A 27,728-nucleotide genomic window follows, 5' to 3' on the forward strand; every position below is an offset into this window, starting at 1 on the left:
GCTTGAGAAAATCTGCAAGGAAAATCCAGATGTGCAAAGCTGATACTGACATACCCTAGATGTGCAAAGCGGATACTGACATACCCTAGATGTGCAAAGCTGATACTGACCTACCCTAAATATGAAAAGCTGATACTGACACATCCAAGATGTGCAAAGCTGATACTGACATACCCTAGATGTGCAAAGCTGATACTGACATACCCAAGATGTGCAAAGCTGATACTGACATACCCTAGATGTGCAAAGCTGATACTGACATACCCTAGATGTGCAAAGCTGATACTGACATACCCAAGATGTGCAAAGCTGATACTGACATACCCTAGATGTGCAAAGCTGATACTGACATACCCAAGATGTGCAAAGCTGATACTGACATACCCAAGATGTGCAAAGCTGATACTGACATACCCTAGATGTGCAAAGCTGATACTGACATACCCAAGATGTGCAAAGCTGATACTGACATACCCTAGATGTGCAAAGCTGATACTGACATACCCAAGATGTGCAAAGCTGATACTGACATACCCAAGATGTGCAAAGCTGATACTGACATACCCTAGATGTGCAAAGCTGATACTTTCCAAAATATTGACTCAGGATGATACAGACATTACTGTATTGATTAATACTTTCTGAAGGCACTGTATATTATTACATTTTGTGATGTTTTTGTTTGTTTTGTTCTTCGGCAAGGTTTTTTTTCGGTCGCTCGTGAACATAGAGCTTCTTTTCAAGGAAAGACAATGTTCAGAGCCTACGGCCCTTCGTCGGTCATTGGGCAACAGTAGGGATTCTTCAATGAAGTGTTTGTTGTCATTCAATTATAGATGACTCGTTTTCATGCACATTTCTACACTTAAGAAATACTGCACCAAACATCCTATTTAGATGTGACATTTTGTGACTAAGATTTTGTGACAAGGATAGTAAAACCACACACACAGTGCTAATACACTGCTCGAAAAAATAAAGGGAACACTAAAATAACACATCCTAGTTCTGAATGAATTAAATATTCTTATTAAATACTTTTTTATTTTGGAGTCACACTCAAAATTAAAGAGGAAAACCACACTACAGGCTGATCCAACTTTGATGTAATGTCCTTAAAACAAGTCAGAATGAGGCTCAGTAGTGTGTGTGGCCTCCACGTGCCTGTATGACCTCCCTACAACGCCTGGGCATGCTCCTGATGAGGTGGCGGATGGTCTCCTGGGGGATCTCCTCCCAGACCTGGACTAAAGCATCCGCAAACTCCTGGACAGTCTGTGGTGCAACGTGGTGTTGGTGGATGGAGCGAGACATAATGTCCCAGATGTGCTCAATTGGGGAACGGGCGGGCCAGTCCATAGCATCAATGCCTTCCTTTTACAGGAACTGCTGACACACCCCAGCCACATGAGGAGGGCAACTGCTGGGTTGTTGCCCTCCTACGGCCTCCTCCACGTCTCCTGATGTACTGGCCTGTCTCCTGGTCGCGCCTCCATGCTCTGGACACTACACTAACAGACACAGCAAACCTTCTTGCCACAGCTCCCATTGATGTGCCATCCTGGATGAGCTGCACTACCTGAGCCACTTGTGTGTTGTAGAATCCGTCTCATGCTACCACTGGAGTGAAAGCACCACCAGCATTCAAAAGTGATCAAAACATCAGCCAGGAAGCATAGGAACTGAGAAGTGGTCTGTGGTTATCACCTGCAGAACCACTCCTTTATTGGGGGTGTCTTGCTAATTGCCTATAATTTCCACCTGTTGTCTATTCCATTTGCACAACAGCATGTGAAATTTATTGTCAATCAGTGTTGCTTCCTAAGCGGACAGTTTGATTTCACAGAAGTGTGATTGACTTGGAGTTACATGGTGTTGTTTAAGTGTTCCCTTTATTTTTTTGAGCAGTGTATATAGTCAGAGTGTAGTTGAAAGCCTTGGCCAGGGGCAAGACATACCAGGCTGTGTGAATAGTAGGGAGATGAGGAGCTAAGAGGGTCTGATTACTACTATAAACACCAGTCTATTGCCCAACCAGGAGAGTCCTTTGTTGGGTCATAGGTTCCCCGTCCCAAATGGCACCCTATATAGTGCACTACTTTTAACCAGAGCCCTATGTGCCCTGGTCAAAAGGTACCATATTTAGATGGGTGCCATTTGGGACACAGCCAGGGAATGTTTGGATGGGAAAGACACAGACAGGACTATGGTCTGAACCACAATGGAAACCCCTCAGGGGTCTCGAACAGTGTTACAACAGAGCGGTCATCAATGGCTTGTATCCCAAAAAGCACCCTTTTCCCTATTTAGTGCACTACTTTTGAGCAGGGACCCATAGGGCTTGGGTCAAAAGGCATTAGGGTGCCATTTAAGACAAACCCATGGGTTGTCTTCTGTGGTTCACACTAGACTGGCCAGACTACTTCCTAGTCCCAACATGTATGGGACACCAAAATGGACTAGACATCGAATTTTCCTTCAAAAAGGTTGAGATGATTTAGTCTAGCCTTAATGACAGTGTTTTATGAATTATTCTGCTATTGTACAGTCGGGAAGTCGGGAACAGAGCATTATTTCTAGACAGTCATCACGCCCAAAGAGTCAACTAAATTACTGTAGTTTATACTGACGTTGGCTGTAAACACATTTATTGCAACTATGAAGTTTAAGAGTGTCTGTCTATTTTATAAAAGCAATTCAGATTATACGCTCTAACATACACAGCCCCATTAACAAGCCCCCATGATGTCACTTAAAAATCAGGTTCCACTTCTGCTGGAACCAACTTTTTTCTGTCCTGCTATCCATGACACGCCCGTCCTGACAGTATGATCAGACAGGTCAGGCAGGAGAATGGGGCTCCACTGCAGAACTAGGGGGAACACAAAGTTCTGCTCTGTAACGTCCTGGCAGTGGCATGGTCACAAATTGAAGAGGAAGAAACAGTGGGAGGGAGAGAGAGGGAGGGAGAAGGGGAAGTAGTAGAGGGACAAAGAGAAATGAGAGAGCAAGAGAGAGATAAAGAGAGAGAGAGAATCTGCCTGTCACTGAGAGTTAGGCAGAAGGGCGAAATTACAAAGGGACACTTTTTGTGCTTCTAACTAAGTTGATGCTATTACTGTAAGACTGATATCAATGTTTACCCTGCAATGTCTTATGGAATGGACATTCTTTTCAATCAAAATGTTTAACACAGAATGTTTTTCAACTTTTTTTAATTAGTGATGTCTGTTGAAGACCAACATATTTGATTTCTAAAAAAAAAAAAAAATTCTAACCACAACATATTGTCTAATAATTTCTACTTGTCTGTCTGATTTCATTTCTGCTAAATGGGGAAAAAGCCGTTTTCGGCCGACTTGGAATGCAAGATTATTATTAGAACATAAACAAATCTGCTAAATTGGAAAAAAAATTTAAGTCATGGATCAAGTGTGAAAGGTACACCATCATACTGAACAATCCTTTGCAGCTTTTAGTTTCACTTTAAAAAACAATGTCCATCCTTCAATTAATATACATTATAGGTAATGTACAGTACAATAATTCCATTGTCAGTTAACAAATATGTTCATTTATTATGTCCAGCTATTTCCCAAAAAGTATACTGCACACAGGCCCTGCTTCAATATACTACTAAGTGCTCATATCGACCAGCTGATGTGTCTACTCTCCCTTCCATACAATCACATCTATATTATGGTAGACCAGGGGTCTTTAACTCCAGGTCTGGGGGCCACATCAGGACTGCAAGCTGCTTTTTTGTGGTCCTCGACAGAGCCTTTTGTTTACTGTAAATCACAGTGGAGGCTGCTGAGGGAAGACAGCTCATAATAATGGCTGGAATGGAGCGAATGGAATCAAACACATAGAAACCATGTTTGAGATACCATTCCATTAATTCTGCTCCAGCCATTACTACGAGCCCGTCCTCCCCAATTAAGGTGCCACCAACCTCCTGTGTTAAATCAGTGGTATTCAAACTTTTTCAGCAGGGAACCCATTTTTTCGGCAGAATTTCTGGTGACCCCAACCCAAATCTAAAAACACAACCTACATCAACAAATGACAAGACAATGAATTGAAAGTTCTCTCTTATAAAAATTAAGAGAACCAATCTTTCTCAAAAACGTATATTGTCCCATACAATAATCTGTTGGCTACTCTTCATTTTTTAGGCCTTAACGCCGACTGGGATAGGATGTTATTTTTATTTGGCGACCCTGACTCTGAATACCACTGCTGTAAATAGAAGGCTCTCACCCTGGACACATAATGTCAAAGAGCACGGCGGGACAAGCAGCTGCTCGGTCGGCTGGCAAAGTGACATCACACAGAACTGTGAGTGTCTGGAACGTGTTGGAACTGGCAGCGCTGGGGGAAGGGTTTGTCCGACATGTTCGCTATACTGTGCTACTTTTGACCACAGCACATGTACTGACAATATGTCAAAAATTTCAGACATACATTCTCTTTGAAGAATTAGGGTGAGAGCCCATATATTTAGAATTGACACTGTGCCACAGTCACTGTGGAAAGGATCAAAAACCAATTGGAATTGATCAGTTTTAGCTGGAGAATAAAACATCTGAAAAATATTTGTAGAAATACAAGCTGTAGAGCAGACTTAATCTGGAGCATATTCTATTGATGCAAAGTTCTGGAACGTTAGAACCTGACACATTTTCCCAATGTACATTCTATACATTAGATTTCTATGTCCTGGTATAGAGGAAGGTGTGACTGATTCCAGTGTGGACAGGTACGGTATGGAGACTGGGTGGAGGGCTGAGTGGAGCACTGGTGGATTATGGGTAATGTAGTTCTAGTAGTCACAGCCCAGCAGCTCCATGCGCAGAGTGATGCGCTCTTGCCACTCCCAGGGCACAACACGCAGGTAGCGGGCGTAGAACGGAGGCTCAAACAGGTTCTTCTTATGCATGTTGTTGTCAATGTTGCCTTGGAAAATCTGTCAGGGAACACACACACATCAATGGTCAATGGTTAACTACCATATCTGTCAGGGAACACACACACACACACACACACACACACACACACATCAATGGTCAACTACCATATGTCAGGGAACACACACACATCAATGGTCAACGGTTAACTACCATATCTGTTGTATGGTGTGAATAATTCTACATCTGAACAAATATGTCTATATTTAAATATGCATGTTGAAAGGGACTCATGAAATGTCTTTTTTGCATTATACACAGTGTGTGGGAGTCCTACTCAAGGTTCACTTCAGTTGTTCAATCTCCTACCCAGCTGTGTTAAGACATTACTTCATGTGTGTAACAGTTATTGTTCAGATAAACTTCAATATTCACCCTATTCATTGAAACAGTCAGTTTTAATGGTTCTACTGAATGGGAGGAGAGATCTAATATGAACCAATATGTAAAGGTCAAAGGTCAATGTCTGAGGCCTCCCATCAAGGATTGTAAATTGGTCTGAACTATGACCTCATTCATGATGACACAACTCCCCTCCCAGTCCCTCTGAGGAAGCCCCTGGCTACTTCACATAATGTCAAGGGTCTACTCTCAATGAAAAGATTGGTTGTTTATTCGTCCCCGAAGGTCATTGAATTATTCAGCGTAGGCCCCCAATGCAAATTTAAACAGCCCCTTGCTTGCAGCACTCCCATGGGGGTGAAGATTGGCCTCTCCTATTCCACTATCCCACACAGAGAGGGGGGCTACAGGGGTGAGTGTCACTAGCACTGTTCCAGCCAGGGACAAAACAGGAAGTAAAGAGATCATTCACACAGAGGACCAGGGGATACACTCAACACACAGGGTGGGGGTCCGGAGAGGGGGCCCTTAAATTGGCACGGGAAACACAGTCAGGTCCCAACTCATGTCAACAAACTGTGCAGAGGTTTGCAAAACCCCTTATCCCTACTATCGAAATCAAATAGTCAGGGTAAAAATGATTATAGTATGTCTGTGTCTCTACTTTTAAATGGTGTCCTCTCCTTTCCTTTATGAACAGAGACAAGGAAAGGAAACCAATTAAGCGTATCAGAACTATGAGGTTGAAAAATACTTATTTTTTGGGGGAGCCCCAATATATGGGACTGTCATAATGAGAATACGTTGTGAGCAGTGGTTCACAGACCTTCTCTGTGTTGGTGTTCTCATCCTTCACCAGGTTCCAGGCCTGTCCGTCGTCGCTATAGGCCACTTTGAAGGCGGACACAAACTGCACCACCCCAAAGTCCTTGGCCCCCTGGGTGATGATGCCTGTCAGATGCTTGGTCTTTTCCAGGTCAACCTGGGACAGGATCATGGAGGACAAGACAGTAACATATAGACCAGATTAATGATAATACCTTCAATTCAATGAACCCTGTAATTTGGTATTTAAGAAGTAGCTCTTTTCCCAAGGTCAAATAAAATCACAAAACGTGTCTTGGCTACAGTGGAAAAACCACAGTAGAAAAACCACAGTAGAAAAGAGAAGGATGGTTCACACACATTCATTTCAGGTGAAAAAAAGGTTTATTCCATTTCAAACGTTTCGTCCATCTGACCTTCATCAGTGTCATAAAAAGCTACAACTACTACAAGGTAGACTCCCCTCACAGGAATGTCTTCACTTTTCAGAATAAGAAGTGTGTGAGCGGGGTGAAGTTTATAAACAAAGATACGACGTCAACATGTCAGACTCCCATCCCTGATGTCTGTTTTCCTACACAATGTCCCCAATACTGAATAGCTGTTTCATCATATAAAATAGTATGAAGCAAGAACAGATGGCAGAATCCCACAAGGATGATAAACATGATCCATGACTTTTTGTGTTACAAATCATATTAGGAAGAGAAAGTGATCCTTCCTCTAAGGAATGTTTCCATTGATATTTAGATGGTATTCACTAAGAAATGATGCTTTAACAATCTATACACTCTGGTACGTACTACAACTAATTCAACACAACTGGGAACTACCTGGTAGCTAAAAGTTCCCATCCTAAAGACACAAACAAGTAACTCATAGGTTATTACTGTATGAATACCATTTTACCAACTTCCAAGTAATTACCATGTCATTTCTAAACCGTAAAATAAAGTGACACCTGAAATCCTTTGTTAAAGAAGACAGTTTAAAATGGCAATGTGGGATTGGTACATACATGTACTTACACTACTGTTCAAAAGTTTGGGGTCACTTAGAAATGTCCTTGTTTTCCATGAAAACATACATGAAATGAGTTGCAAAATGAATAGGAAATATAGTCAAGATGTTGACAAGGTTATAAATAATGATTTTTCATTGAAATAATAATTGTGGTCTTCAAACTTTGCTTTTGTCAAAGAATCCTCAATTTTGCAGACCTTTGGCATTGTAGTTGTCAATTTGTTGAGGTAATCTGAAGAGATTGCAGGTACTATTTAATGAGTACTATTTAATGAGTACTATTTAATGAAGCTGCCAGTTGAGGACTTGTGAGGTGTCTGTTTCTCAAAATAGACGCTCTAATGTACTTGTGCTCTTGCTCAGTTGTGCACCGGGGCCTCCCACTCCTCTTTCTATTCTGGTTAAAACCAGTCTGCGCTGTTCTGTGAAGGGAGTAGAACACAGCGTTGTACCAGATCTATTCCATGCTGATTTCTCGCATGGAATAGCCTTCAAAAACAAGGCCATTTCTAAGTGACCCCAGACTTTTGAATGGTAGTGTATATAGCCAGCTATTAAAGAATAGATGTTTAGATGCTTTACTCCATCAGAATCCAAAATACTGTTTTTCTCCATTGTTTGTAAACAATATAATTTTAAACAAACACTAACTTCAAAACATGGTTAAAAATATGCTTTTGAGCTCATGGATGTTCAGTCTTTGCATCCATAGCTCTGTCTATGAATTTGAGTGTGGTTAAATTTCTCCAGGCCCCATCCCTCAGCTGTTTACCAAAACAAGTGGTTTGTTTTTGGAATCCATATTGCCCCTTTAAAAGAGGAGAGTCAGTCTCACCTGTAGCCACTCTGAGCGGTTGTTAGTGGCGGGGGACCAGGCGTTGGTCTTGCCCTGTTTGTCTAGCCTGGCAAACTGTGGGTGCCAGGTGAAGGCATCAATGCCCCAGGTGCGGAAGGCACTGGACGCCGAGAGCTGTCCATCAGAGACAAGGCGGGACTTCATGCCCATTGGCTCAGAGCAACCTGTCGTGTTGGAATATACTGTAAACAAAACAGCAGAGAGACAATGATAGACAGGAAAGGAGTGGAGGTGAAAGACAGAACCAATAGAGAGAAACCAATGATCACACCAAAGTGAAGAACCACCCACTCAGTGGAGTACATTACAAGGAGCCCGTCCTCCTAATTTATCCCTCCACCAACCAACACTGCAGCTCAAAGCATGTAGATTAGCCACTTTCTGATTGATCGATTGATTTGACAACATGACATACACAGCGAAGGACAGATAGCATGACATAAACATTAAAGAACAGATAGCATGACATAAACGGTGAAGTATACTGTAGATAGCATGACATAAACAGTGTAGGACATGTGGCATGACATAAACAGTGTAGGACAGACAGCATGATATAAACAGCGAAGGACAGACAACATGACATAAACAGCTAAGGACAGACAGCATGACATAAACAGCTAAGGACAGACAGCATGACAAACAGCTAAGGACAGACAGCATGACATAAACAGTGTAGTACAGATAGCATGACATAAACAGTGTAGGACAGACAGTGTGACATAAACAGTGTAGTACAGACAGCGTGACATAAACAGTGTAGGACAGACAACGTGACATAAACAGTGTAGGACATGTGGCATGACATAAACAGCGTAGGACAGACAACGTGACATAAACAGCGTAGGACAGACAACGTGACATAAACAGCGTAGGACAGACAACGTGACATAAACAGCGTAGGACAGACAACGTGACATAAACAGTGTAGGACAGACAACATGACATAAACAGTGTAGGACAGACAACATGACATAAACAGTGTAGGACAGACAACATGACAAACAGTGTAGGACAGACAACATGACATAAACAGTGTAGGACAGACAACGTGACATAAACAGTGTAGGACAGAAAACGTGACATAAACAGTGTAAAACAGACAGCGTGACATAAACAGTGTAGGACAGACAACATGACATAAACAGTGTAGGACAGACAACATGACATAAACAGTGTAGGACAGACAGCGTGACATAAACAGTGTAGGACAGACAACATGACATAAACAGTGTAGGACAGACAACATGACATAAACAGTGTAGGACAGACAGCGTGACATAAACAGTGCAGGACAGACAACATGACATAAACAGTGTAGGACAGACAACATGACATAAACAGTGTAGGACAGACAGCGTGACATAAACAGTGCAGGACAGACAACATGACATAAACAGTGTAGGACAGACAGCGTGACATAAACAGTGTAGGACAGACAACATGACATAAACAGTGTAGGACAGACAACATGACATAAACAGTGTAGGACAGACAGCGTGACATAAACAGTGCAGGACAGACAACATGACATAAACAGTGTAGGACAGACAACATGACATAAACAGTGTAGGACATGTGACATGACATAAGCAGTGTAGGACAGACAGGTATGCCATATTATTTCCTGTGTAAAGGCACACTACAGAAAGTTAATAGTAAGACCAAGTAATGAAAGCAGGGAATGAAAAGTACCAGACTGATATTTATAATAAACAAATAACATTTGTATAAAGGAGGCATTGAAATGAATAGGAAAGGAGGCAGGGAACAGGAAAATAATGGGGAATAGGAAAAGTAAGTGAAGCCCAATAGCCTTACTAGCAGCAAGTCAATTTGAACTGTAGCTCTATACACACTGAGTAATAGGGTGGGGCTGGAAACACATATGGACATGGTGTGTGAGTGTGTGTGAGTGTGTGTGAGTGTGTGTGAGTGTATGGGTGGTGCTTGTGTCAGGAACTCCGTCCCCATTGTTGCACTGCATGGGTCTCCCTCTGAATGCTGTCCAAACCATTCCCTACAGTATGTGGTCTAAACATAACTAAATCTAGACTCATGTTAGGACATCTAAACAACCCCCCTTTACTGTCAGCAAGCTGGACAGAAGAGCCACTGTGTCAACACAAGGAGACCGCATGTACCCAACTTAATGCCTTTTACTTGGTGGGCTTGTAACTTTTCTCAAGGTCTATTTGTGGTTCAGGCAGAAGACTCTGAATGTCCCTGGGGTTTTGAATGGGGTTTTATTTACAGCTGCATGTCAATAGTCTGGAGTGGCTTCCTCTCTTTATCTCCCTATTACCATCTGATGTAAAAAACAAGACACCAAATGGCCAGACCATATTTCTATCACCTGTCCTGAGTTTCCAGATCGATGCCGACGGAGACGAGGAGGAAAGGAAGCCAATTAAAACTATTGAGATGCAGTCTAGTCGTCTTTCCACTCTATTTTCCCGTGTAAAGGTGTCTGTTTACCATTGAGCTCACAGCCCACCAGCTCCATACGCAGGGTGCAGGCCTTGCGACACACCACAGGAATGACGCGGATGAACTGGGCCACGATGGGAGGGTCAAACAGGTTGGTCTTGGTGCTGTCATTATCAATGTTACCCACAAACACCTGTGGCACAGGGCACAGAAGTGATGTCACCAAGTTGTTACAGGCATTCATGTGGAAGCAACTGTACAGATCCAAGTAAAACATGCCAGTAGGAACAGATCTAGGAACAGCTTAAACCTCCCACAATTCTGACCTTAACCATTAAGAGGATGAAACATATCTGACCCGTTATAAGTTACTGTAGACTGTAGGAAATGGGACAACTGTTTAAATGAACTTACACTGAGTCACTAACTATAAATGAATATTACTATGGTAAACTCATATTGTAAAGTCACCTTGTCCTTCCTCTGTCCCACTGGTCTGTAGGGGGTGTAGGTCTTACCATCAAAGCTGGAAGACACTTTAAAGACCTTAATGTACTCAGCTATGCCCATTCGACTGGCACCCTGGGTGATGATGCCAGTTAGGCGCATCTTCTTTTGCATGTTGACCTAGAGTCAGAGGTCAGAGAGAGGTCAGACAGGGGTCAAACCACTAATCATCCTCCCCACTGGGATTTAGATGATACACTGTTAGAAAAAAGGGTTCCAAAAGGTTTCTACAGTTGTCCCCATAGGAACAATGTTTCTGTTCCAGCTAGAAAAGATTCTACATAGAACCCAGAAGGGTTATTGCTGGAACCAATAAGGGTTCTTCAAAGGGTTCTCCTATGGGGACAGCCAAAGGAACACTTTTATGTTCTAGATGGCACCTTTTTTCCTGAGAGTACAGTGTATGTCTGTTTATATGTGTACTACATGCTTAGACTTTACTAGAGCTGTGTAGCATCATTCAGACAAATCGAAAAAGTGTTTCATTTCTTTTCCATGAGAATGTCCATAGAGAGGCCAGATCGAGTGACTTCATCAAGTAGAAAAGCATGTTTCAAGCCAAAGTTTAGTCTGGACCCATGAGGAGCTGGCCACGGTCCACCAGTGGGTTATGACCTACCATTTGAGAACACGATTACCACAACAAGTGATTATTTACTAAACTGACTTGGTTCTCTAACCTCCATCCAGGGGTTCTTGTCATGGTTGGCGGCGGTCCAGGCGTTGACCATGCCCTGGTTGTTGAGCCGGGCCAGTTCTGGACCCCAGCGCTGAAGACCCATAATGCCATAGTGTACAGAGGAGGCCGAGATCTGAGACTCTACGATTTCTCCTCCCTCCATCCCCATCAGAGATATACAACCTGGAACAAACACATACAGAGACATACATATGTTATATTGTCTTATATAGGAGACAGAAACAGGTTATAATCTCTAATATGGACATACTGGTTGTGACTTAAAGTACAAAGAGAGACAGTTCATAATGTGTAACACACAGAGTAGTAGACATGTTTCAGTCTCTCCTATGCAGCGGTTCCCCTGCCCTATACTTACGGAGCTGGCATTGCTTTCCAACGTAGGGTGAAGGGCACAGGCAGGTGTAGTCACCATCCAGATCTCGACACATCCCACCGTTCTTACATGGCTGCTTCTCACAGTCATTCACATCTAGACAGGACAAGCACAAGAGATAGACACAGTTACATAGAAGTTGGGTATGTCATCCTAATAAACCCTGTTCTAACACAGGAATCTGACATGGGACTTCATAATGTCACATAATAAACCCTGTCCTAACACAGGAATCTGACATGGGACTTCATAATGTCACATAATAAACCTTGTCCTAACACAGGAATCTGACATGGGACTTCATAATGTCACATAATAAACCTTGTCCTAACACAGGAATCTGACATGGGACTTCATAATGTCACATAATAAAATGTCCTTGTCCTAACACAGGAATCTGACATGGGACTTCATAATGTCACATAATAAACCTTGTCCTAACACAGGAATCTGACATGGGACTTCATAATGTCACATAATAAACCTTGTCCTAACACAGGAATCTGACATGGGACTTCATAATGTCACATAATAAACCTTGTCCTAACACAGGAATCTGACATGGGACTTCATAATGTCACATAATAAACCTTGTCCTAACACAGGAATCTGACATGGGACTTCATAATGTCACATAATAAACCTTGTCCTAACACAGGAATCTGACATGGGACTTCATAATGTCACATAATAAACCTTGTCCTAACACAGGAATCTGACATGGGACTTCATAATGTCACATAATAAACCTTGTCCTAACACAGGAATCTGACATGGGACTTCATAATGTCACATAATAAACCTTGTCCTAACACAGGAATCTGACATGGGACTTCATAATGTCACATAATAAACCTTGTCCTAACACAGGAATCTGACATGGGACTTCATAATGTCACATAATAAACCTTGTCCTAACACAGGAATCTGACATGGGACTTCATAATGTCACATAATAAACCTTGTCCTAACACAGGAATCTGACATGGGACTTCATAATGTCACATAATAAACCTTGTCCTAACACAGGAATCTGACATGGGACTTCATAATGTCACATAATAAACCTTGTCCTAACACAGGAATCTGACATGGGACTTCATAATGTCACATAATAAACCTTGTCCTGACACAGGAATCTGACATGGGACTTCATAATGTCACATAATAAACCTTGTCCTAACACAGGAATCTGACATGGGACTTCATAATGTCACATAATGTCACACAGGAATCTGACATAATAATGTCACATAATAAACCTTGTCCTAACACAGGAATCTGACATGGGACTTCATAATGTCACATAATAAACCTTGTCCTAACACAGGAATCTGACATGGGACTTCATAATGTCACATAATAAACCTTGTCCTAACACAGGAATCTGACATGGGACTTCATAATGTCACATAATAAACCTTGTCCTAACACAGGAATCTGACATGGGACTTCATAATGTCACATAATAAACCTTGTCCTAACACAGGAATCTGACATGGGACTTCATAATGTCTGACATAATAATGTCACATAATAAACCTTGTCCTAACACAGGAATCTGACATGGGACTTCATAATGTCACATAATAAACCTTGTCCTAACACAGGAATCTGACATGGGACTTCATAATGTCACATAATAAACCTTGTCCTAACACAGGAATCTGACATGGGACTTCATAATGTCACATAATAAACCTTGTCCTAACACAGGAATCTGACATGGGACTTCATAATGTCACATAATAAACCTTGTCCTAACACAGGAATCTGACATGGGACTTCATAATGTCACATAATAAACCTTGTCCTAACACAGGAATCTGACATGGGACTTCATAATGTCACATAATAAACCTTGTCCTAACACAGGAATCTGACATGGGACTTCATAATGTCACATAATAAACCTTGTCCTAACACAGGAATCTGACATGGGACTTCATAATGTCACATAATAAACCTTGTCCTAACACAGGAATCTGACATGGGACTTCATAATGTCACATAATAAACCTTGTCCTAACACAGGAATCTGACATGGGACTTCATAATGTCACATAATAAACCTTGTCCTAACACAGGAATCTGACATGGGACTTCATAATGTCACATAATAAACCTTGTCCTAACACAGGAATCTTCATAATGTCACATGATACTTTTCTGGATGTTTTTTTCAGGAAGACATCAAGAAAGACTAAACATTGTTGCCCTTATTTGGTCATATAACTAGATTTGCTCTATACAACCGGACCATAACGATTGAAAATACATCAGAATGAACCAGTTCTGCCCACTGGGTCTGACATCTAAAACCCTCCCTGGTTCTGAGCAGGAGAGAACATAGTCCCTGATGGCTAAATGCAGTACACATGTACCCCAAAGGTAAGTCAGATATAGCCCAGTGGTAAGACTACCTGGCATGCAGGCTAATCAGCCAGGTGGGTGAACCTTGAAGCACCACAATACCACCAGTGGGCCTCCATAATGCCTCTCTGCAGGTGTGTTCTCTAAGACACAGGGGGGATGACAGGGGCACAGCTGGGGGCAACTTTGGGGCCAGGCATCATAAATTACCACAGGTGAAGGGCAGGGTTGTGGTTTTGGGTGTGTTCTATATTGTGCCTGCAGGGTCAGGTGACTTGGGAGTAGTCTATGGTAGTCTGTCCACTGCTGCAGGTCTTTCTAGTCCCCACCAGGGGGCTCAGTTGTATTAGAAATAGCATGGACTAAAACTGGGCTGTATTCATTAGTCCACACCATAGCAAACCATAGCAAAATGTTGTGCAACAGAAAACACTGGTTGATCCCCTGTTTGCTTCTTATTGAACAACAAAATTATTCAACAAAGTCATTGGCGTCAGGGGAATTTTACAAGTGATTATTGTTATCAGATAAAACAGTATATCCCAAATGGTGGGTCGGTACCCGTTAGCGAGTCATTACTGATTCGTTCTAGGGTGTGGACCTTCGAAAAATCTGCTTTGTTCGTTCATTCAGTGCCCGTGGGTCACAGGAAAATTCCAAAATGGTTTGGTGGGTCATCGGACAGAAATATTTGGTAACCACAGAGCTAGAACATCTTGATATTGTAACTACTCATCCCGGGAATTTAAAAATAGGCCATAAACAGTAAACACAGTGGTTGAAACGGTGTTTATAGCCGTCTAAGTGTCCCTGGGAGCCACTTCCAGGTTGTAATCTAGGGGGCAGACAGCACTTTAACACTACATCTTCTGTTTAGCTACTGTTCCTGTTAACTCTAAGAGGATTGGTCCCAACTCTAAAACACATTCCGCTCAACGGCGTGACAACACACACACCCACACTGAGAAATACAAGCACACACACGTGCATGCACATACACAGAAAACACACACACTAGGTAGATTAAATGCCGTAGGTGTATCTTTAGACTATATATGTGTGTGTGTGTGTGTGTGTGTGTGTGTGTGTGTGTGCATGTGTGTGTGTGTGTGTCTGTGCCAAAACACACACACACACACACACACACACAGTCTAAAGATACACCTACGGCATTTAATCTACCTAAAATGTGTGTGTGCGTGCGCCTGCATGTGTGTATGTGTCTATGTCTGTGCCAATGACAGACAGGGACACTGACAGAAGGTCAAGAGTGGTTTGATCCATTCTTAGAAGGAAGGGCAGAAGATTTGAGAATAGTGGGGTCCATAACAAACAGCAGTATATCCAACCACTACCCAAGCAGGAGAATTCCAGCCATGTTGGACTAACAAGACAGTACTGGGATCCACCCTCCCTACAGGCCTATACAATCTATGACGTCTGGTAGAACAAGAACAAATGTGGGTGGTGACAACCAAACAGCAATAACACTGGTGGTCAGACTAGCAGTTAGAGGTTATAAATATGCTATGAATCATCTCCAGTTTTGTAGTCGCATCAGCACGCCTGGTTTTTCAATCAGATTCTGGACTTTCAATGGAAAACTTGGACAAACCAAGGAAATGAATGGAAAGGACAAGGGTTATAGTGGCATTAGCCTCCTGGATCATAATCTGGAATGTGAAAAGTCTTGTACCAGTCCATGCATGAATATGAGTTTGTTTTAATGAGATGGCAACTACTGACCCAACTAGCACTGAGGCTCTCAATAGCTAGGCCTACTGTGTAGAGAGCAGGACTGGCAGTGCTCCCCTCGCTCTGCTAAAGCCTTCTGAGATTAGAGTGGACCATGGCTAATTGCTGTAAAGGTGCCTCAGGGGGAGAGTTCCTGGCTGGCTAGGGGGGTATTAGAGAAAACCTGGTAGAAGCTTGTATACACAAAACATGCAACTTAGAAAAAGTCAATTGAACATAAATATCCAAGATGGCTGAATTTAAAATTGGGAAATTGTTGAGATGACATTGTATACCCCATTAATCCAATGATTTATGCTCAACGTGAGTCCAATTTTTAGCCTTTGCAAGTTCCATTTGACTTTATTACATTTTTTTTGTCAGGACCAGTTTATCATTATTACATACAGTACCATGCAAAAGTTTGGACACACCTACTCATTCAAGGGTTTTTCTTTATTTTTACTACTTTCTACGTTGTAGAACAATATTGAAGACATCAAAACTATGAAATAACACATATGGAATCATGTCATAAACAAACAAAAAATGTTAAACAAATAAAAATATATTCTATATTTTAGATTCTTCGAAGTAGCCACCCTTTGCCTTGATGACAGCTTTGCATACTCTTGGCATTCTCTCAACCAGCTTCACCTGGAATGATTTTTCAACAGTCTCGAAGGAGTTCCAACACACAGTACACTGAGCAGTTGTTGGCTGCTTTTCCTTCACTCTGCGGTCCAACTCATCCCAAACCATCTCAATTGGGTTGAGGTCGGGTGATTGTGGAGAACCGGTCACTCCATCCCTCTCCTTCTTGGTCAAATAGCCATTACACAGCCTGGAGGTGTGTTTTGGGTCATTGTCCTGTTGAAAAACAAATGATAGTCCCACCAAGCGCAACCCAGATGGGATGGGGTATCGCTGTGGAAGCCATGCTGGTTATGTGTGCCTTGAATTCTAAATAAATCACAGACAGTGTCACCAGCAAAGCACCACCACACCGTTACACCTCCATGCTTCACGGTGGGAACCACGCACGCGGATATCATCAGTTCACCTACTCTGCGTCTCACAAAGACATGGCGGTTGGAACCAAAAATCTCAAATTTGGACTCATCAGACCAAAGGACAGATTTACACAGATCTAATGTCCATTGCTCGAGTTTCTTGTTATTGGTGTCCTTTAGCAGTGGTTTCTTTGCAGCAATATGACCATGAAGACCTGATTCCCGCAGTCTCCATTGAACAGTTGTTGAGATGTGTCTGTTAGTTGAACTCTGTGAAGCATTTACTTGCACTGCAATCTGAGGTGCAGTTAACTCTAATGAACTTAACTCTGTAGCAGAGGTCTTCCTTTCCTGTGACGGTCCTCATGAGAGACAGTTTTATCAAAGCACTTGAAGAAACTTTCAAAGTTCTTGAAATTTTCTGGATTGACTGACCTTCATTTCTTAAAGTAAAGATGGACTGTCGTTTCTCTTTGCTTATTTGATCTGTTCTTGCCATAATATGGACTTGGTCCTTTACCAAATAGGGCTATCTTCTGTATACCAATGCTACCTTGTCACAACACAATTGATTGGCTCAAACACATTAAGAAGGAAAGACATTCCACAAATTAACTTTAACAAGGCGCACCTGTTAATTGAAATGCATTCCACGTGATTACCTCACGAAGCTGGTTGAGAAAATGCCAAAGAGTGTGGAAAGTTATCATCAAGGCAAAGAGTGGCTACTTTGGAGCATCTCAAATATATTTAGATTTGTTTAACACTTTTTTGGTTACTAAAATGATTCCATATATGTGATGTCTTTACTATTATTCTACAATGTAGTAAAATAGTAAAAATAAAGAAAAACCCTGGAAGGAGTAGGTGTGTCCAAAGGTGTGTGTCTCTCTCACACACACACAGTATTTAAAGCCCATCCATCAGCAGCCCACACTTCACCACATTGTGGGTGTGTCCCTGGGATGCACTGCAGGCAGAGTTACTTCTCCTCATCATAGAAGGGTTTAGAACACTCATTCTTAGGTTTTTGTTATCCAAATAAATGTTTTAAATGTCATCATAATGACATCACTGTTTTAAAGGGGCAATCTGCAGTTTCGATACAATAACAAAGCCACCCAGCTGCTGTTTTGGTTAACAGCTGAGGGAAGGGGCTGGAGAAATCAACACATTTCTAATTCATGGACAGAGCTATGGATACAAGGACTGTCCATACATGATCTCAAAATTATAGTTTTAACAATGTGTTTAGTCTATACAGTTTTTGACTGCAATTACAATGTTTACAAACAAAGGAATAAAACAAGTTTATATATATTTGCGGTTCTAATAGGGTACGACAGTTGATCTAAACTCATGAGAAATGGGTATGTATAATTCATTTTAAAAGTCTAAAGATGGATGTATTTAATACAGATTGCCCCTTTAATGTCATGTTACTGTTATGTCATAGTGTGAATGAAGCCAAAGGGACATTTCTATATCATGTGGATAATATAGTTGTTTTAATCCATTCTGCTCCATGTAAGCACTTACTAAACGTTCCTTTGGATCCGCTAATGATACGAGTGTCCGCTAATGATACGAGTGTCCGCTAATGATACGAGTGTCCGCTAATGATACGAGTGTCCGCTAATGATACGAGTGTCCGCTAATGATACGAGTGTCCGCTAATGATACGAGTGTCCGCTAATGATACGAGTGTCCGCTAATGATACGAGTGTCCGCTAATGTCTTTTCTGTACTACTCACATATTTAAAACATTTTTTTTAAAGTAAGGACCAGATTGGACCCCCAGTGAAGGTTAAAGAGCTAAATCACAACTTCAAAAGCTGAGATCACACTGAACATCTTATGCCTTCCAAGCAGGAGATTAAAAGGAGATTCATATCCACGATTCACAGTCATGCTGCATTTAGTCAACATGGCTGAAAAACGCTTTTTCACTCTAAGACGCTTGGCTGGGTTGCCATATCCTCATTAGCTAACAGCCCTCCAACGAGCTGAATGAAAGTCTTTCATGAATCATGAGTTCACCACAATGCTTTCTTACACTCATGCACAGAGTGGAAAATGTCTCGGCGTTTCCAACTTTTCCACCCATTAATGTTAATAATGCCTCAACGACCTGCCATGACAGAACATTCAGTTTGTTGTTTTGACCGGAATGGTGGAAGTTAGGGGTACTGGGGTAGTGGGGTACTGGGGGAGTGGGGTAGTGGACCCTACCCAAGCCAAGGTTCTCCTCACCTAAAACTATTTGGCGTTAATTGTTTCCGATTTAAAAATGTACCTTAAGACAACAATCTAGGGGAAATGCTGAGTAGCACAGACATGTTGGCCATGTTCGGCTACTTCCCTATTACTTTCACCAATCCAACCAACCAATTCAGATCTGGGATTACTTGAAGGAAGGAAAGCCCGGGTCGGCAGGGCGAATTAGGACAGGTACAGTCACAAGTAAGGAACTTACTGATCTGGCAGTGCACGCCCTCGAAGCCAGGCTGGCATTTACACACGTACTCGCTGAACACGTCTCCTCGTCTGGTCGGAGTGATGACCTCACACGACCCATCATTCCTGCAGGGGTTGGGAATGCAGGGACCTAAGGTAGGATTGACCAATTATAAAGACGGGACACACTCAAGGGAAAAAAAAAAATCAAGAATATGCTTTCATTTAATGAAAAACAGTCAGGTTTAACGCACAGAAATGGAAGCCAGCGCCTGGGTGCCAGTCCAAGAAATTAGCTTTGCTTCTAAAAATGAAGTGACAAGACCAAAATCTCAGTATACTGAGTATATTGAATTGTCCCAATTGAAACTCAAAGCTTTTTAAATACGTCCACCTGCCTTGACGATATTTGGCTAGCTCTACTCCTCCTTACCAGTCTCATTGACCTGCCTTGACCATATTTGGCTAGCTCTACTCCTCCTTACCAGTCTCATTGACCTGCCTTGACCATATTTGGCTAGCTCTACTCCTCCTTACCAGTCTCATTGACCTGCCTTGACCATATTTGGCTAGCTCTACTCCTCCTTACCAGTCTCATTGACCTGCCTTGACCATATTTGGCTAGCTCTACTCCTCCTTACCAGTCTCATTGACCTGCCTTGACCATTTTTGGCTCACTCTACTCCTCCTTACCAGTCTCATTGAGGTGGCAGGTGTCTCCAGTAAAAGCATCAGCACAGATACAGATGAATGGGTCCTCCCCCACCCCGGTCACACACGTCCCTCCGTTATGGCAGAGATTCACTTCACAGTAATCTCCTGGAAGAGAGAGAGAGACGTGGAGAGGGGGGAAGAGAGTGGTAAAGAGAGGGAGGAAGAGAATAAAATGAGGTGAGAGAGAGGAGTGTCACAGGGTGGCCACATAAAGGCACGATATGGAGCCTACATGCACCTGCCATGTTTTAGACAGTTTGACAATCTCTGTGTCAAAAGGCAGTTATACCTCACCTCAATGGCCTCTCCATTACATGTGATCAAGCATATCTTACATCACAGCAAGAAAAGTTGGAGGGTTGATAAGGGACGTCCCTGGAGTCCTGGCCCTGTATTCACAAAGCATCTCACAGTAGGAGTGCTGCTCTAGGGTCAGTATATGCTTTCAGATCATAATGAATAAGATGACACAGGCAGGGAAGACCTGATATTACGTCAGCACTCCTACTGAGACACTTTGTGAATACAGGCACTGGCACTCTAACGAGAGTCGTTTCCCTCCATGAACACAAAGGAGATGTGGTGATGCTGAGGGCCCATGTTAGCTGGGAGGTCATAGAGGGCCTAAGTGCTGACTCACAGAGCATAGGAAGGAGAGGACAGAAACATCCAGGGGGAGAAAGGTGGTTTTATGGTTCCACTAAGCCAAGAGTGACCTTACAGTCCTCCATGACATACCAGCATACTATTCCAGTTCATAAAACAGAATCATAGTTGCTTTATAATGGGTAGGTTCAATGACATACAGGAGTTTGAAGAGGTGAGCTGAGAATGGTCATTGGAGTTGACAATCATGAACAAGCTCCCTGCCTGAGAAAAATAGTTGGTGTGCTCCCTGTCAAGTATTGCTAAGTAGCTTATTATAGAGTTACAGATATACTTGATGTACTTACCCTCTTGGTACAATGTAATTACTAAGTATTTTAGATACCCAGGTCTATGTAATGTAGAGGGCTGCATGCTGGGGATCTCACTCATCTCACCATTCACCTGGGCTGTTCTATTGGGGCGGCAGGGTAGCCTAGTGGTTAGAGTGTTGGACTAGTAACCGAAAGGTTGCAAGTTCAATTCCCCGAGCTGACAAGGTACAAATCTGTCGTTCTGCCCCTGAACAGGCAGTTAACCCACTGTTTCTAGTCTGTTATTGAAAATAAGAATTTGTTCTTGCCTAGTTAAATAAAAGGTAAAAATAAATATTCATCAGTGGGTTTTACAGCCTCTGTCAAACTTTTGTAGTGAGCATACTGGCTTGTCGGTTGGTAGAACACCAGCGTTAAAACACTTCCTTTGAGGAGCTGACAAAGGGGTGAGAGAAAGTGTTGTGTTGAAAGTGTACGAGGCATTTCAAGTTAAAGGCATTTACTGATTTTGTGAAGATTCCTATAAAAAAAGGTGTTATCTAGAACCTTAAAGGGTTCTTTGACTGACCCCATAGGAGAACCATTTTTGGTTCCAGGTATAACCCATTTGGTTTCAGGTAGAAACCTTTTGGGTTCAATGTAGAACCCTTTCCACAGAGGGTTCTACCTGGAACCCAAAAATTCCTCTGCCGATTACACTCAGGAAAGTGAGGGAATGGAAAGGGGAACAGAAGTGACACCTGTCTTTGAGTTTATGGCTCATGACAATAAAACATCAATGGAATCAACCCGTTTCAGTTTCTTTCACCAACTGTCAGCTATTCAAGTGGAACGTGACCCTCGTGTTGTGTACAAGCATTTCGCTACACCTGCAATAACAATGAAGTGCGTGGGTGCAAAATAACTTATGTTCTGCTTTTCCTGCTGCTTGGATACTAAGAAACACATTTAAACACAGCGAAAGATCAATCTCGGAACCCAGAACCTAAACTTGAGTGCAGGCTGGTCAGCTACAGTATGTTAACAGTCTGTCATGGGAACTCGCCACAGATTATTGCTCTGGGTCCAGACAGACACACTGACATGTTAAATGGACTGTGCATTTCATTCTCACCTCCCCCTGTGCTTTACTTCACTAACAGAATGTGTTTGTCTGCCAAACTAAAAGAATGCAGGATTCCCTAGATTATAAACAGACCAGGGATATACTGTACCTCGAAGTGGATTCCCATTTTCCTCATTTCAGGAATGACCAACACTTACAAAACACATCAAATCAAATTGTATTGGTCACATACACATATTTAGCAGATGTTATTGCGGATGTAGCAAAATGCTTGTACACAACACTAGGGTCACGTTCCACTGCTCAGACGTTGCATGCATCAACCAATGGTTTCTGCGTGCCAGGACACTTCATTGACTGTGTCATCGACTGACAGATGGATGTGGTTAACTGATAGGTAACATACCTATACAGATATTGTAAGATATGACAATGTGTAAGCAGTGGAATGCGACTTAGGTGTGTCGAGGGTCAGGGGGCTTGAGCCAGGTATACCACCTAAACCTATCAACACACAACATGAACAGGTGGTTGAGGTAAAAATTCCTGGTGCACAAATAAGAGTGACTATACAGAGCTCATTCTATCACCAAAGTGAAACTGGTTCTCTAAATTCTCTGAAGATAATCTGAAAATCTCTCCATTATAAGTATTCCAAGAGATGTTGCAAATAAACATATGTTTTGTTGTACAGTGATGCGGATATAATTGAGCACAGTGTAGCCTCAGCTTACAGGTAGACATTTCATTACAGCAGCCATACTCCTGTACACTCTTAGGAAAAAGGGTTCCAAAAGGGTTCTTTTTACATCCCCATAGGAGACCCCTTTTGGGTTCCAGGTAGAATCCTTTTGGGTTCCATGTAGAATCCTTTGTGTAAAGGGTTCTACATGGAATGAAAATGGGTTCTACCTGGAACCAAATGGGTTCTACCTGGAACCAAAAAGGGTTCTTTAAACAGTTCTATGGGGACAGCTGAAGAACCCTTTTAGGTTGTAGATAGCAAGTGGAGGGTTGCCAGGTAGAATCACAGGCCCGACAGTAAAAATCTGGTGAGAATTGAATATCTAGTTGCCATCTGCTCCAGGGGTGCTGCACAGTGGCTGACCCTGTGCTTCCAACCCTTCTGTGTGTGCATTGGGCTGGTTTGAGTAACAAAAATACATTTCTGTTCTCCAAAAAGAAAATGGACATTAAGTGTGGTTCCTCTTCTTCCTTTTCAACCTACAATGATTTAGAGTAAACAACATGCCTCTTACAGGAATCACTGGTTGTGATCGTAGACAATAAACACAAGACTGTGCTGCTAACCATATCTTTACATTTAAGTACAGGGTTGACAGTCTATCATCAAAAATCACATGGCAACATGGCAACAATATGTCTGAGTCAGGCGTTCAGTTATAGAAATGGAGTCTAAAAAGAGCAGACAGGACTGAAATAATACACTTCACACTTTTGAAGCACCAACTGATGATCTTTTAGGTTCATGGGGGTTGTCATCACTAGAACCATGGTCTGAACAACTGCACTCCCCTGGACCATTTGAGAGAGGTACAGCCCTCTGGATCGAGGAATTGTCTGAGGCAAGGAGTAGCAATCTTCACTATCTAAGCTCTAGTGATATATTTTCAGTGGTGATATGTGATACATTTTTAAAATATGATTTACACAATTAAATGAAAGCAGAGCTTGAAAAGTGTATTTGAGTAAGTGAGAAAGAAAATCACTTGACTGAAAGCACACTTCAAATTTAATTCTTAGCTGAGCAATGCAAATTTTATTAATGATGAGTTAAATGATAAACTAATCATTGATCATAGAAACTGACATCCCTTCATTTTACAGACCTGACTACACAAAAAAAAGTAATGACAAGAAAAGGACTGTTTCCTGATTAAATAGAGTGTGCCAATAACTTGTTTTCCTCCCATTACGTTTATCCCTTGCTGTCTCTGCCTAGCCGGTTCCTCTCTCTCCACTGGGATTCTCTGCCTCTAACCCTATTACAGGGGTTGAGTCACTGGCTTACTGGTGCTCTTCCATGCCGTCCCCAGGTGGGGTGCGTCACTTGAGTGGGTTGAGTCACTGACGTGGTGTTCCTGTTTGGGGTTGGCGCCCCCCCTTGAGTTGTGCCGTGGCAGAGATCTTTGTGGGCTATACTCGGCCTTGTCTCAGGATGGTAAGTTGGTGGTTGAAAATATCCCTCTAGTGGTGTGGGGGCTGTGCTTTGGCAAAGTGGGTGGGGTTATATTCTGCCTGTTTGGCCCTGTCCGGGGGTATCATCGGATGGGGCCACAGTGTCTCCTGACCCCTCCTGTCTCAGCCTCCAGTATTTATGCTGCAGTAGTTTGTGTCGGGGGCTAGGGTCAGTTTGTTATATCTGGAGTATTTCTCCTGTCTTATCCGGTGTCCAGTGTGAATTTAAGTATGCTCTCTCTAATTCTTTCTCTCAGAGGACCTGACCCCTAGGACCATGCTTCAGGACTACCTGGCGTGATGACTCCTTGCTGTCCCCAGTCCACCTGGCCGTGCTGCTGCTCCAGTTTCAACTGTTCTGCCTGCGGCTATGGAAACCTGACCTGTTCACCGGACGTGATACCTGTCCCAGAACTGCTGTTTTCAACTCTCTAGAGACAGCAGGAGCAGTAGAGATACTCTCAATGATCGGCTATGAAAAGCCAACTGACATTTACTCCTGAGGTGCTGACCTGTTGCACCCTGGACAACTATTGTGATTATTATTATTTGACCATGCTGGTAATTTATGAACATTTTGGCCATGTTCTGTTATAATCTCCACCCAGCACAGCCAGAAGAGGACTGGCCACCCCTCATAGCCTGGTTCCTCTCTAGGTTTCTTCCTAGGTTTTGGCCTTTCTATGGAGTTTTTCCTAGCCACCGTGCTTCTACACCGGCATTGCTTGCTGTTTGCTTGCTGTTGTAAATGGCTGATGCAAGAGGTATGGGCCAGACAACACAAGAGAGCTGGACATGAGAGTGACAGGCAAAATCAGTAGTTATATCTGGCAGGGTAGCCTAGTGGTTAGAGCGTTGGACTAATAACTGCAAGGTTGTAAGTTCAAACCCCCAAACTAACAAGGTACAAATCTGTCGTTCTTAACTGACTTGCCTAGTTAAATAAAGGTAAAATAATAAAAAATATATATAAAAAAATAATGAAGTGTTGGCCTACAGAGAGTTACTATGCTTAGTTCTTTTACAATGAAAAATAGTCATCTGAATAAAATCAATACAGGTAAATGATACACATATGAACACCTGTGAGTAACCAGTACTTGTGTAATGGAAGAAGGATGCCAGAAACTTGTTGTAACTCAAAAATACTGTTGGTTGAAACAGTGTACTGTACAGTAAGTGTATACTTTATGTTTGTACAATAATTTGTATCTAATACGAGAGTAGAGGGCTTTATGTTTCTAGAACCTTCGCTGGAGTCTTTGGCTGTTTTGGCTGCCAGAGCCAGTCTACCTCTGAATGTAACATAGAAAGTCCTTGCACGTTAAAGGGACAATCTGGAGTTAATACATCCGTTTTTTGATCTGTTCAATTAATGACATATAGCCATTGATTATTGAAGAATATAACTTATGCACCTTTCATGAACTTCATCAGAACCCAAAATATAAGCTTGTTTTACTCCAATGTTAGGAAACAAAGTCAATGTAAATATACACTGTAGGTCTATAGCGTCAAAACATGGATAAAACTATCATTCTGATCTCATGGATGGTCAGTCCTCATGGATGGTTAGTCTATCTGTGAATTTGAGAGTGGTTATATTTCTCAAGCCACATCTTTCAGCTGTTTACCAAAACAAGTAGCGGGTCAGTCGCTTTGTTATTGTTTGAATTCCGGATTGTCCCTTTGAAGGATTAGACTTTAACAGTAGATTCTTGCGATAGGGTTGGATGAGTTAACCAACTAAATAAACGGGACTCACCTTTCACCGAGCAGACGGCAGCGATAAGGACACAAGCGCAAATAAATGTCAAAGGGCACAAAAACCCGTGACGTTTCATGTTGATTTCTCGAGAATTCCCCACTCTTTTCGAGAGTAGACCAGATGGATAATATAATACCGTGATACCGCTAGTTTCCCGGCTGAGATTGACAGGGAAGGTAGGCGGGTTCTAAATTAGCGGGTTCCATGGATTAATGCGCGGGTGGGCGCGTCGGAGGCTGGGGTAGATCCCTAAACCTTGTATTGTAAAATTAGTGTTAACATTTGTGTTTCACTTTCTATATATATTTTTACAAACACTTTGGAATAGACATATGTACTCAGAGAACTTACTATGTTGTTGAAGTCTGGCTATAGTATATGAACAATGGTAGGTTAACATTTTTCGCTATATGTAACTAATTTACCCTTTATAGTGGGTACCTTTACCCTTCCCTCTGCAGATCTGGACCTGGGGGGTTTGATGTCCACATTTGGAGTTTTATCGCTTCCTAGTGGACGTTTTTCCCAATTAAATAGAACATATTGTGGCTATGGTCAAACCATAGAGATAGATAGAGGACTCTATAGTGCCCAAAAGCACGCTTTGGCATGGGCAGCGCCATTTTGAAGTAGTGTACTGGGTAGGGACTTCCTATGGGTTAAGGAAGGATCACATAATTCCATCCAGGTCATCACAATTAATTATACTTGTGAGCAAACATTCCATAACTACAGGTGGCAGTAAAACGCCAACCTTGGCTTATATACCTGTTCAAACAACACACTCCAGGTGGCAGTATGCACCCTTTCAGTTTGCTTGCCAACTCATAGAAGTAATAGAAGAAGGAAATGGACTACTTCAAAATGTGTCCTCTAACTCGGGGGTTTACAAACTTTTTCACTCAGGACCCTCTTCCAGAATTGGAGAACCCCACCGCCCGTGTGTGTGCACCACGCCTATTTATATGAGAACAAGCCCTGTTCATGTGACAAATTGCTCACACCCTCTTGTTGGTGTTGAGGAACATGTGCAGATTTAAAGATTATTTCCTGCAATTACACACATTTTGTCACGGGGTGCATCAGTTTTTTCAGTTTTAAAGCTAATTTCCTTGCAATTCTATAGATTTTGCCATGTCTAGTGTGTATTTATGTGATATTTGAGTGACTGAACATTACAACAAAATCTATGGGCTAAAAAACCAAGCTGAAAAACATTAGCTGACATGGGCTTGTTGATCTGGACATTTCTGGAGAGTTATACATAACTCTCTAAGGTCTGTAATAACATGACAAGAGAAAAACTGGTGATGCACTACACAATTTAAAAATGTTACATCCGGGGGGTGCGCCCCACAGTGTGGGAACCACTACTATAACTTTCTCTAGGGGTCAAACTTACATCAAGTAATTACAGTAATTACAGATCAAAAGCCTACAAGTACATTTGACTC

General features: G+C 42.1%; 1 protein-coding gene across 2 annotated transcripts; it reads right to left on the reverse strand.

Moving 5' to 3' along the window:
* Positions 1 to 3,198: 3,198 nt before the first annotated feature.
* LOC135556551 (lactadherin-like) lies at positions 3,199 to 26,456 on the reverse strand. Of its 2 annotated transcripts, none has more exons than XM_064989852.1 (10): positions 26,272 to 26,456; positions 20,301 to 20,426; positions 19,627 to 19,758; positions 12,012 to 12,125; positions 11,634 to 11,815; positions 10,918 to 11,073; positions 10,495 to 10,639; positions 7,996 to 8,180; positions 6,139 to 6,294; positions 3,199 to 4,969 (listed from the first exon to the last, which is right to left on the reverse strand). In XM_064989852.1, the coding sequence occupies exons 1-10, from the start codon at positions 26,348 to 26,350 to the stop codon at positions 4,826 to 4,828; spliced, it is 1,419 nt and encodes a 472-aa protein (XP_064845924.1). In that variant the 5' UTR covers positions 26,351 to 26,456; the 3' UTR covers positions 3,199 to 4,825. The 2 variants fall into 2 exon arrangements, with proteins under 2 accessions (XP_064845924.1, XP_064845932.1); XM_064989860.1 differs by having other exon boundaries at positions 7,996 to 8,198; positions 26,272 to 26,444.
* Between the last annotated feature and the right edge of the window lie 1,272 nt (positions 26,457 to 27,728).

Source organism: Oncorhynchus masou, chromosome 2 (genome assembly GCF_036934945.1).
Source record: "Oncorhynchus masou masou isolate Uvic2021 chromosome 2, UVic_Omas_1.1, whole genome shotgun sequence".
In the NCBI taxonomy this organism is placed as follows: Eukaryota; Metazoa; Chordata; class Actinopteri; order Salmoniformes; family Salmonidae; genus Oncorhynchus; species Oncorhynchus masou.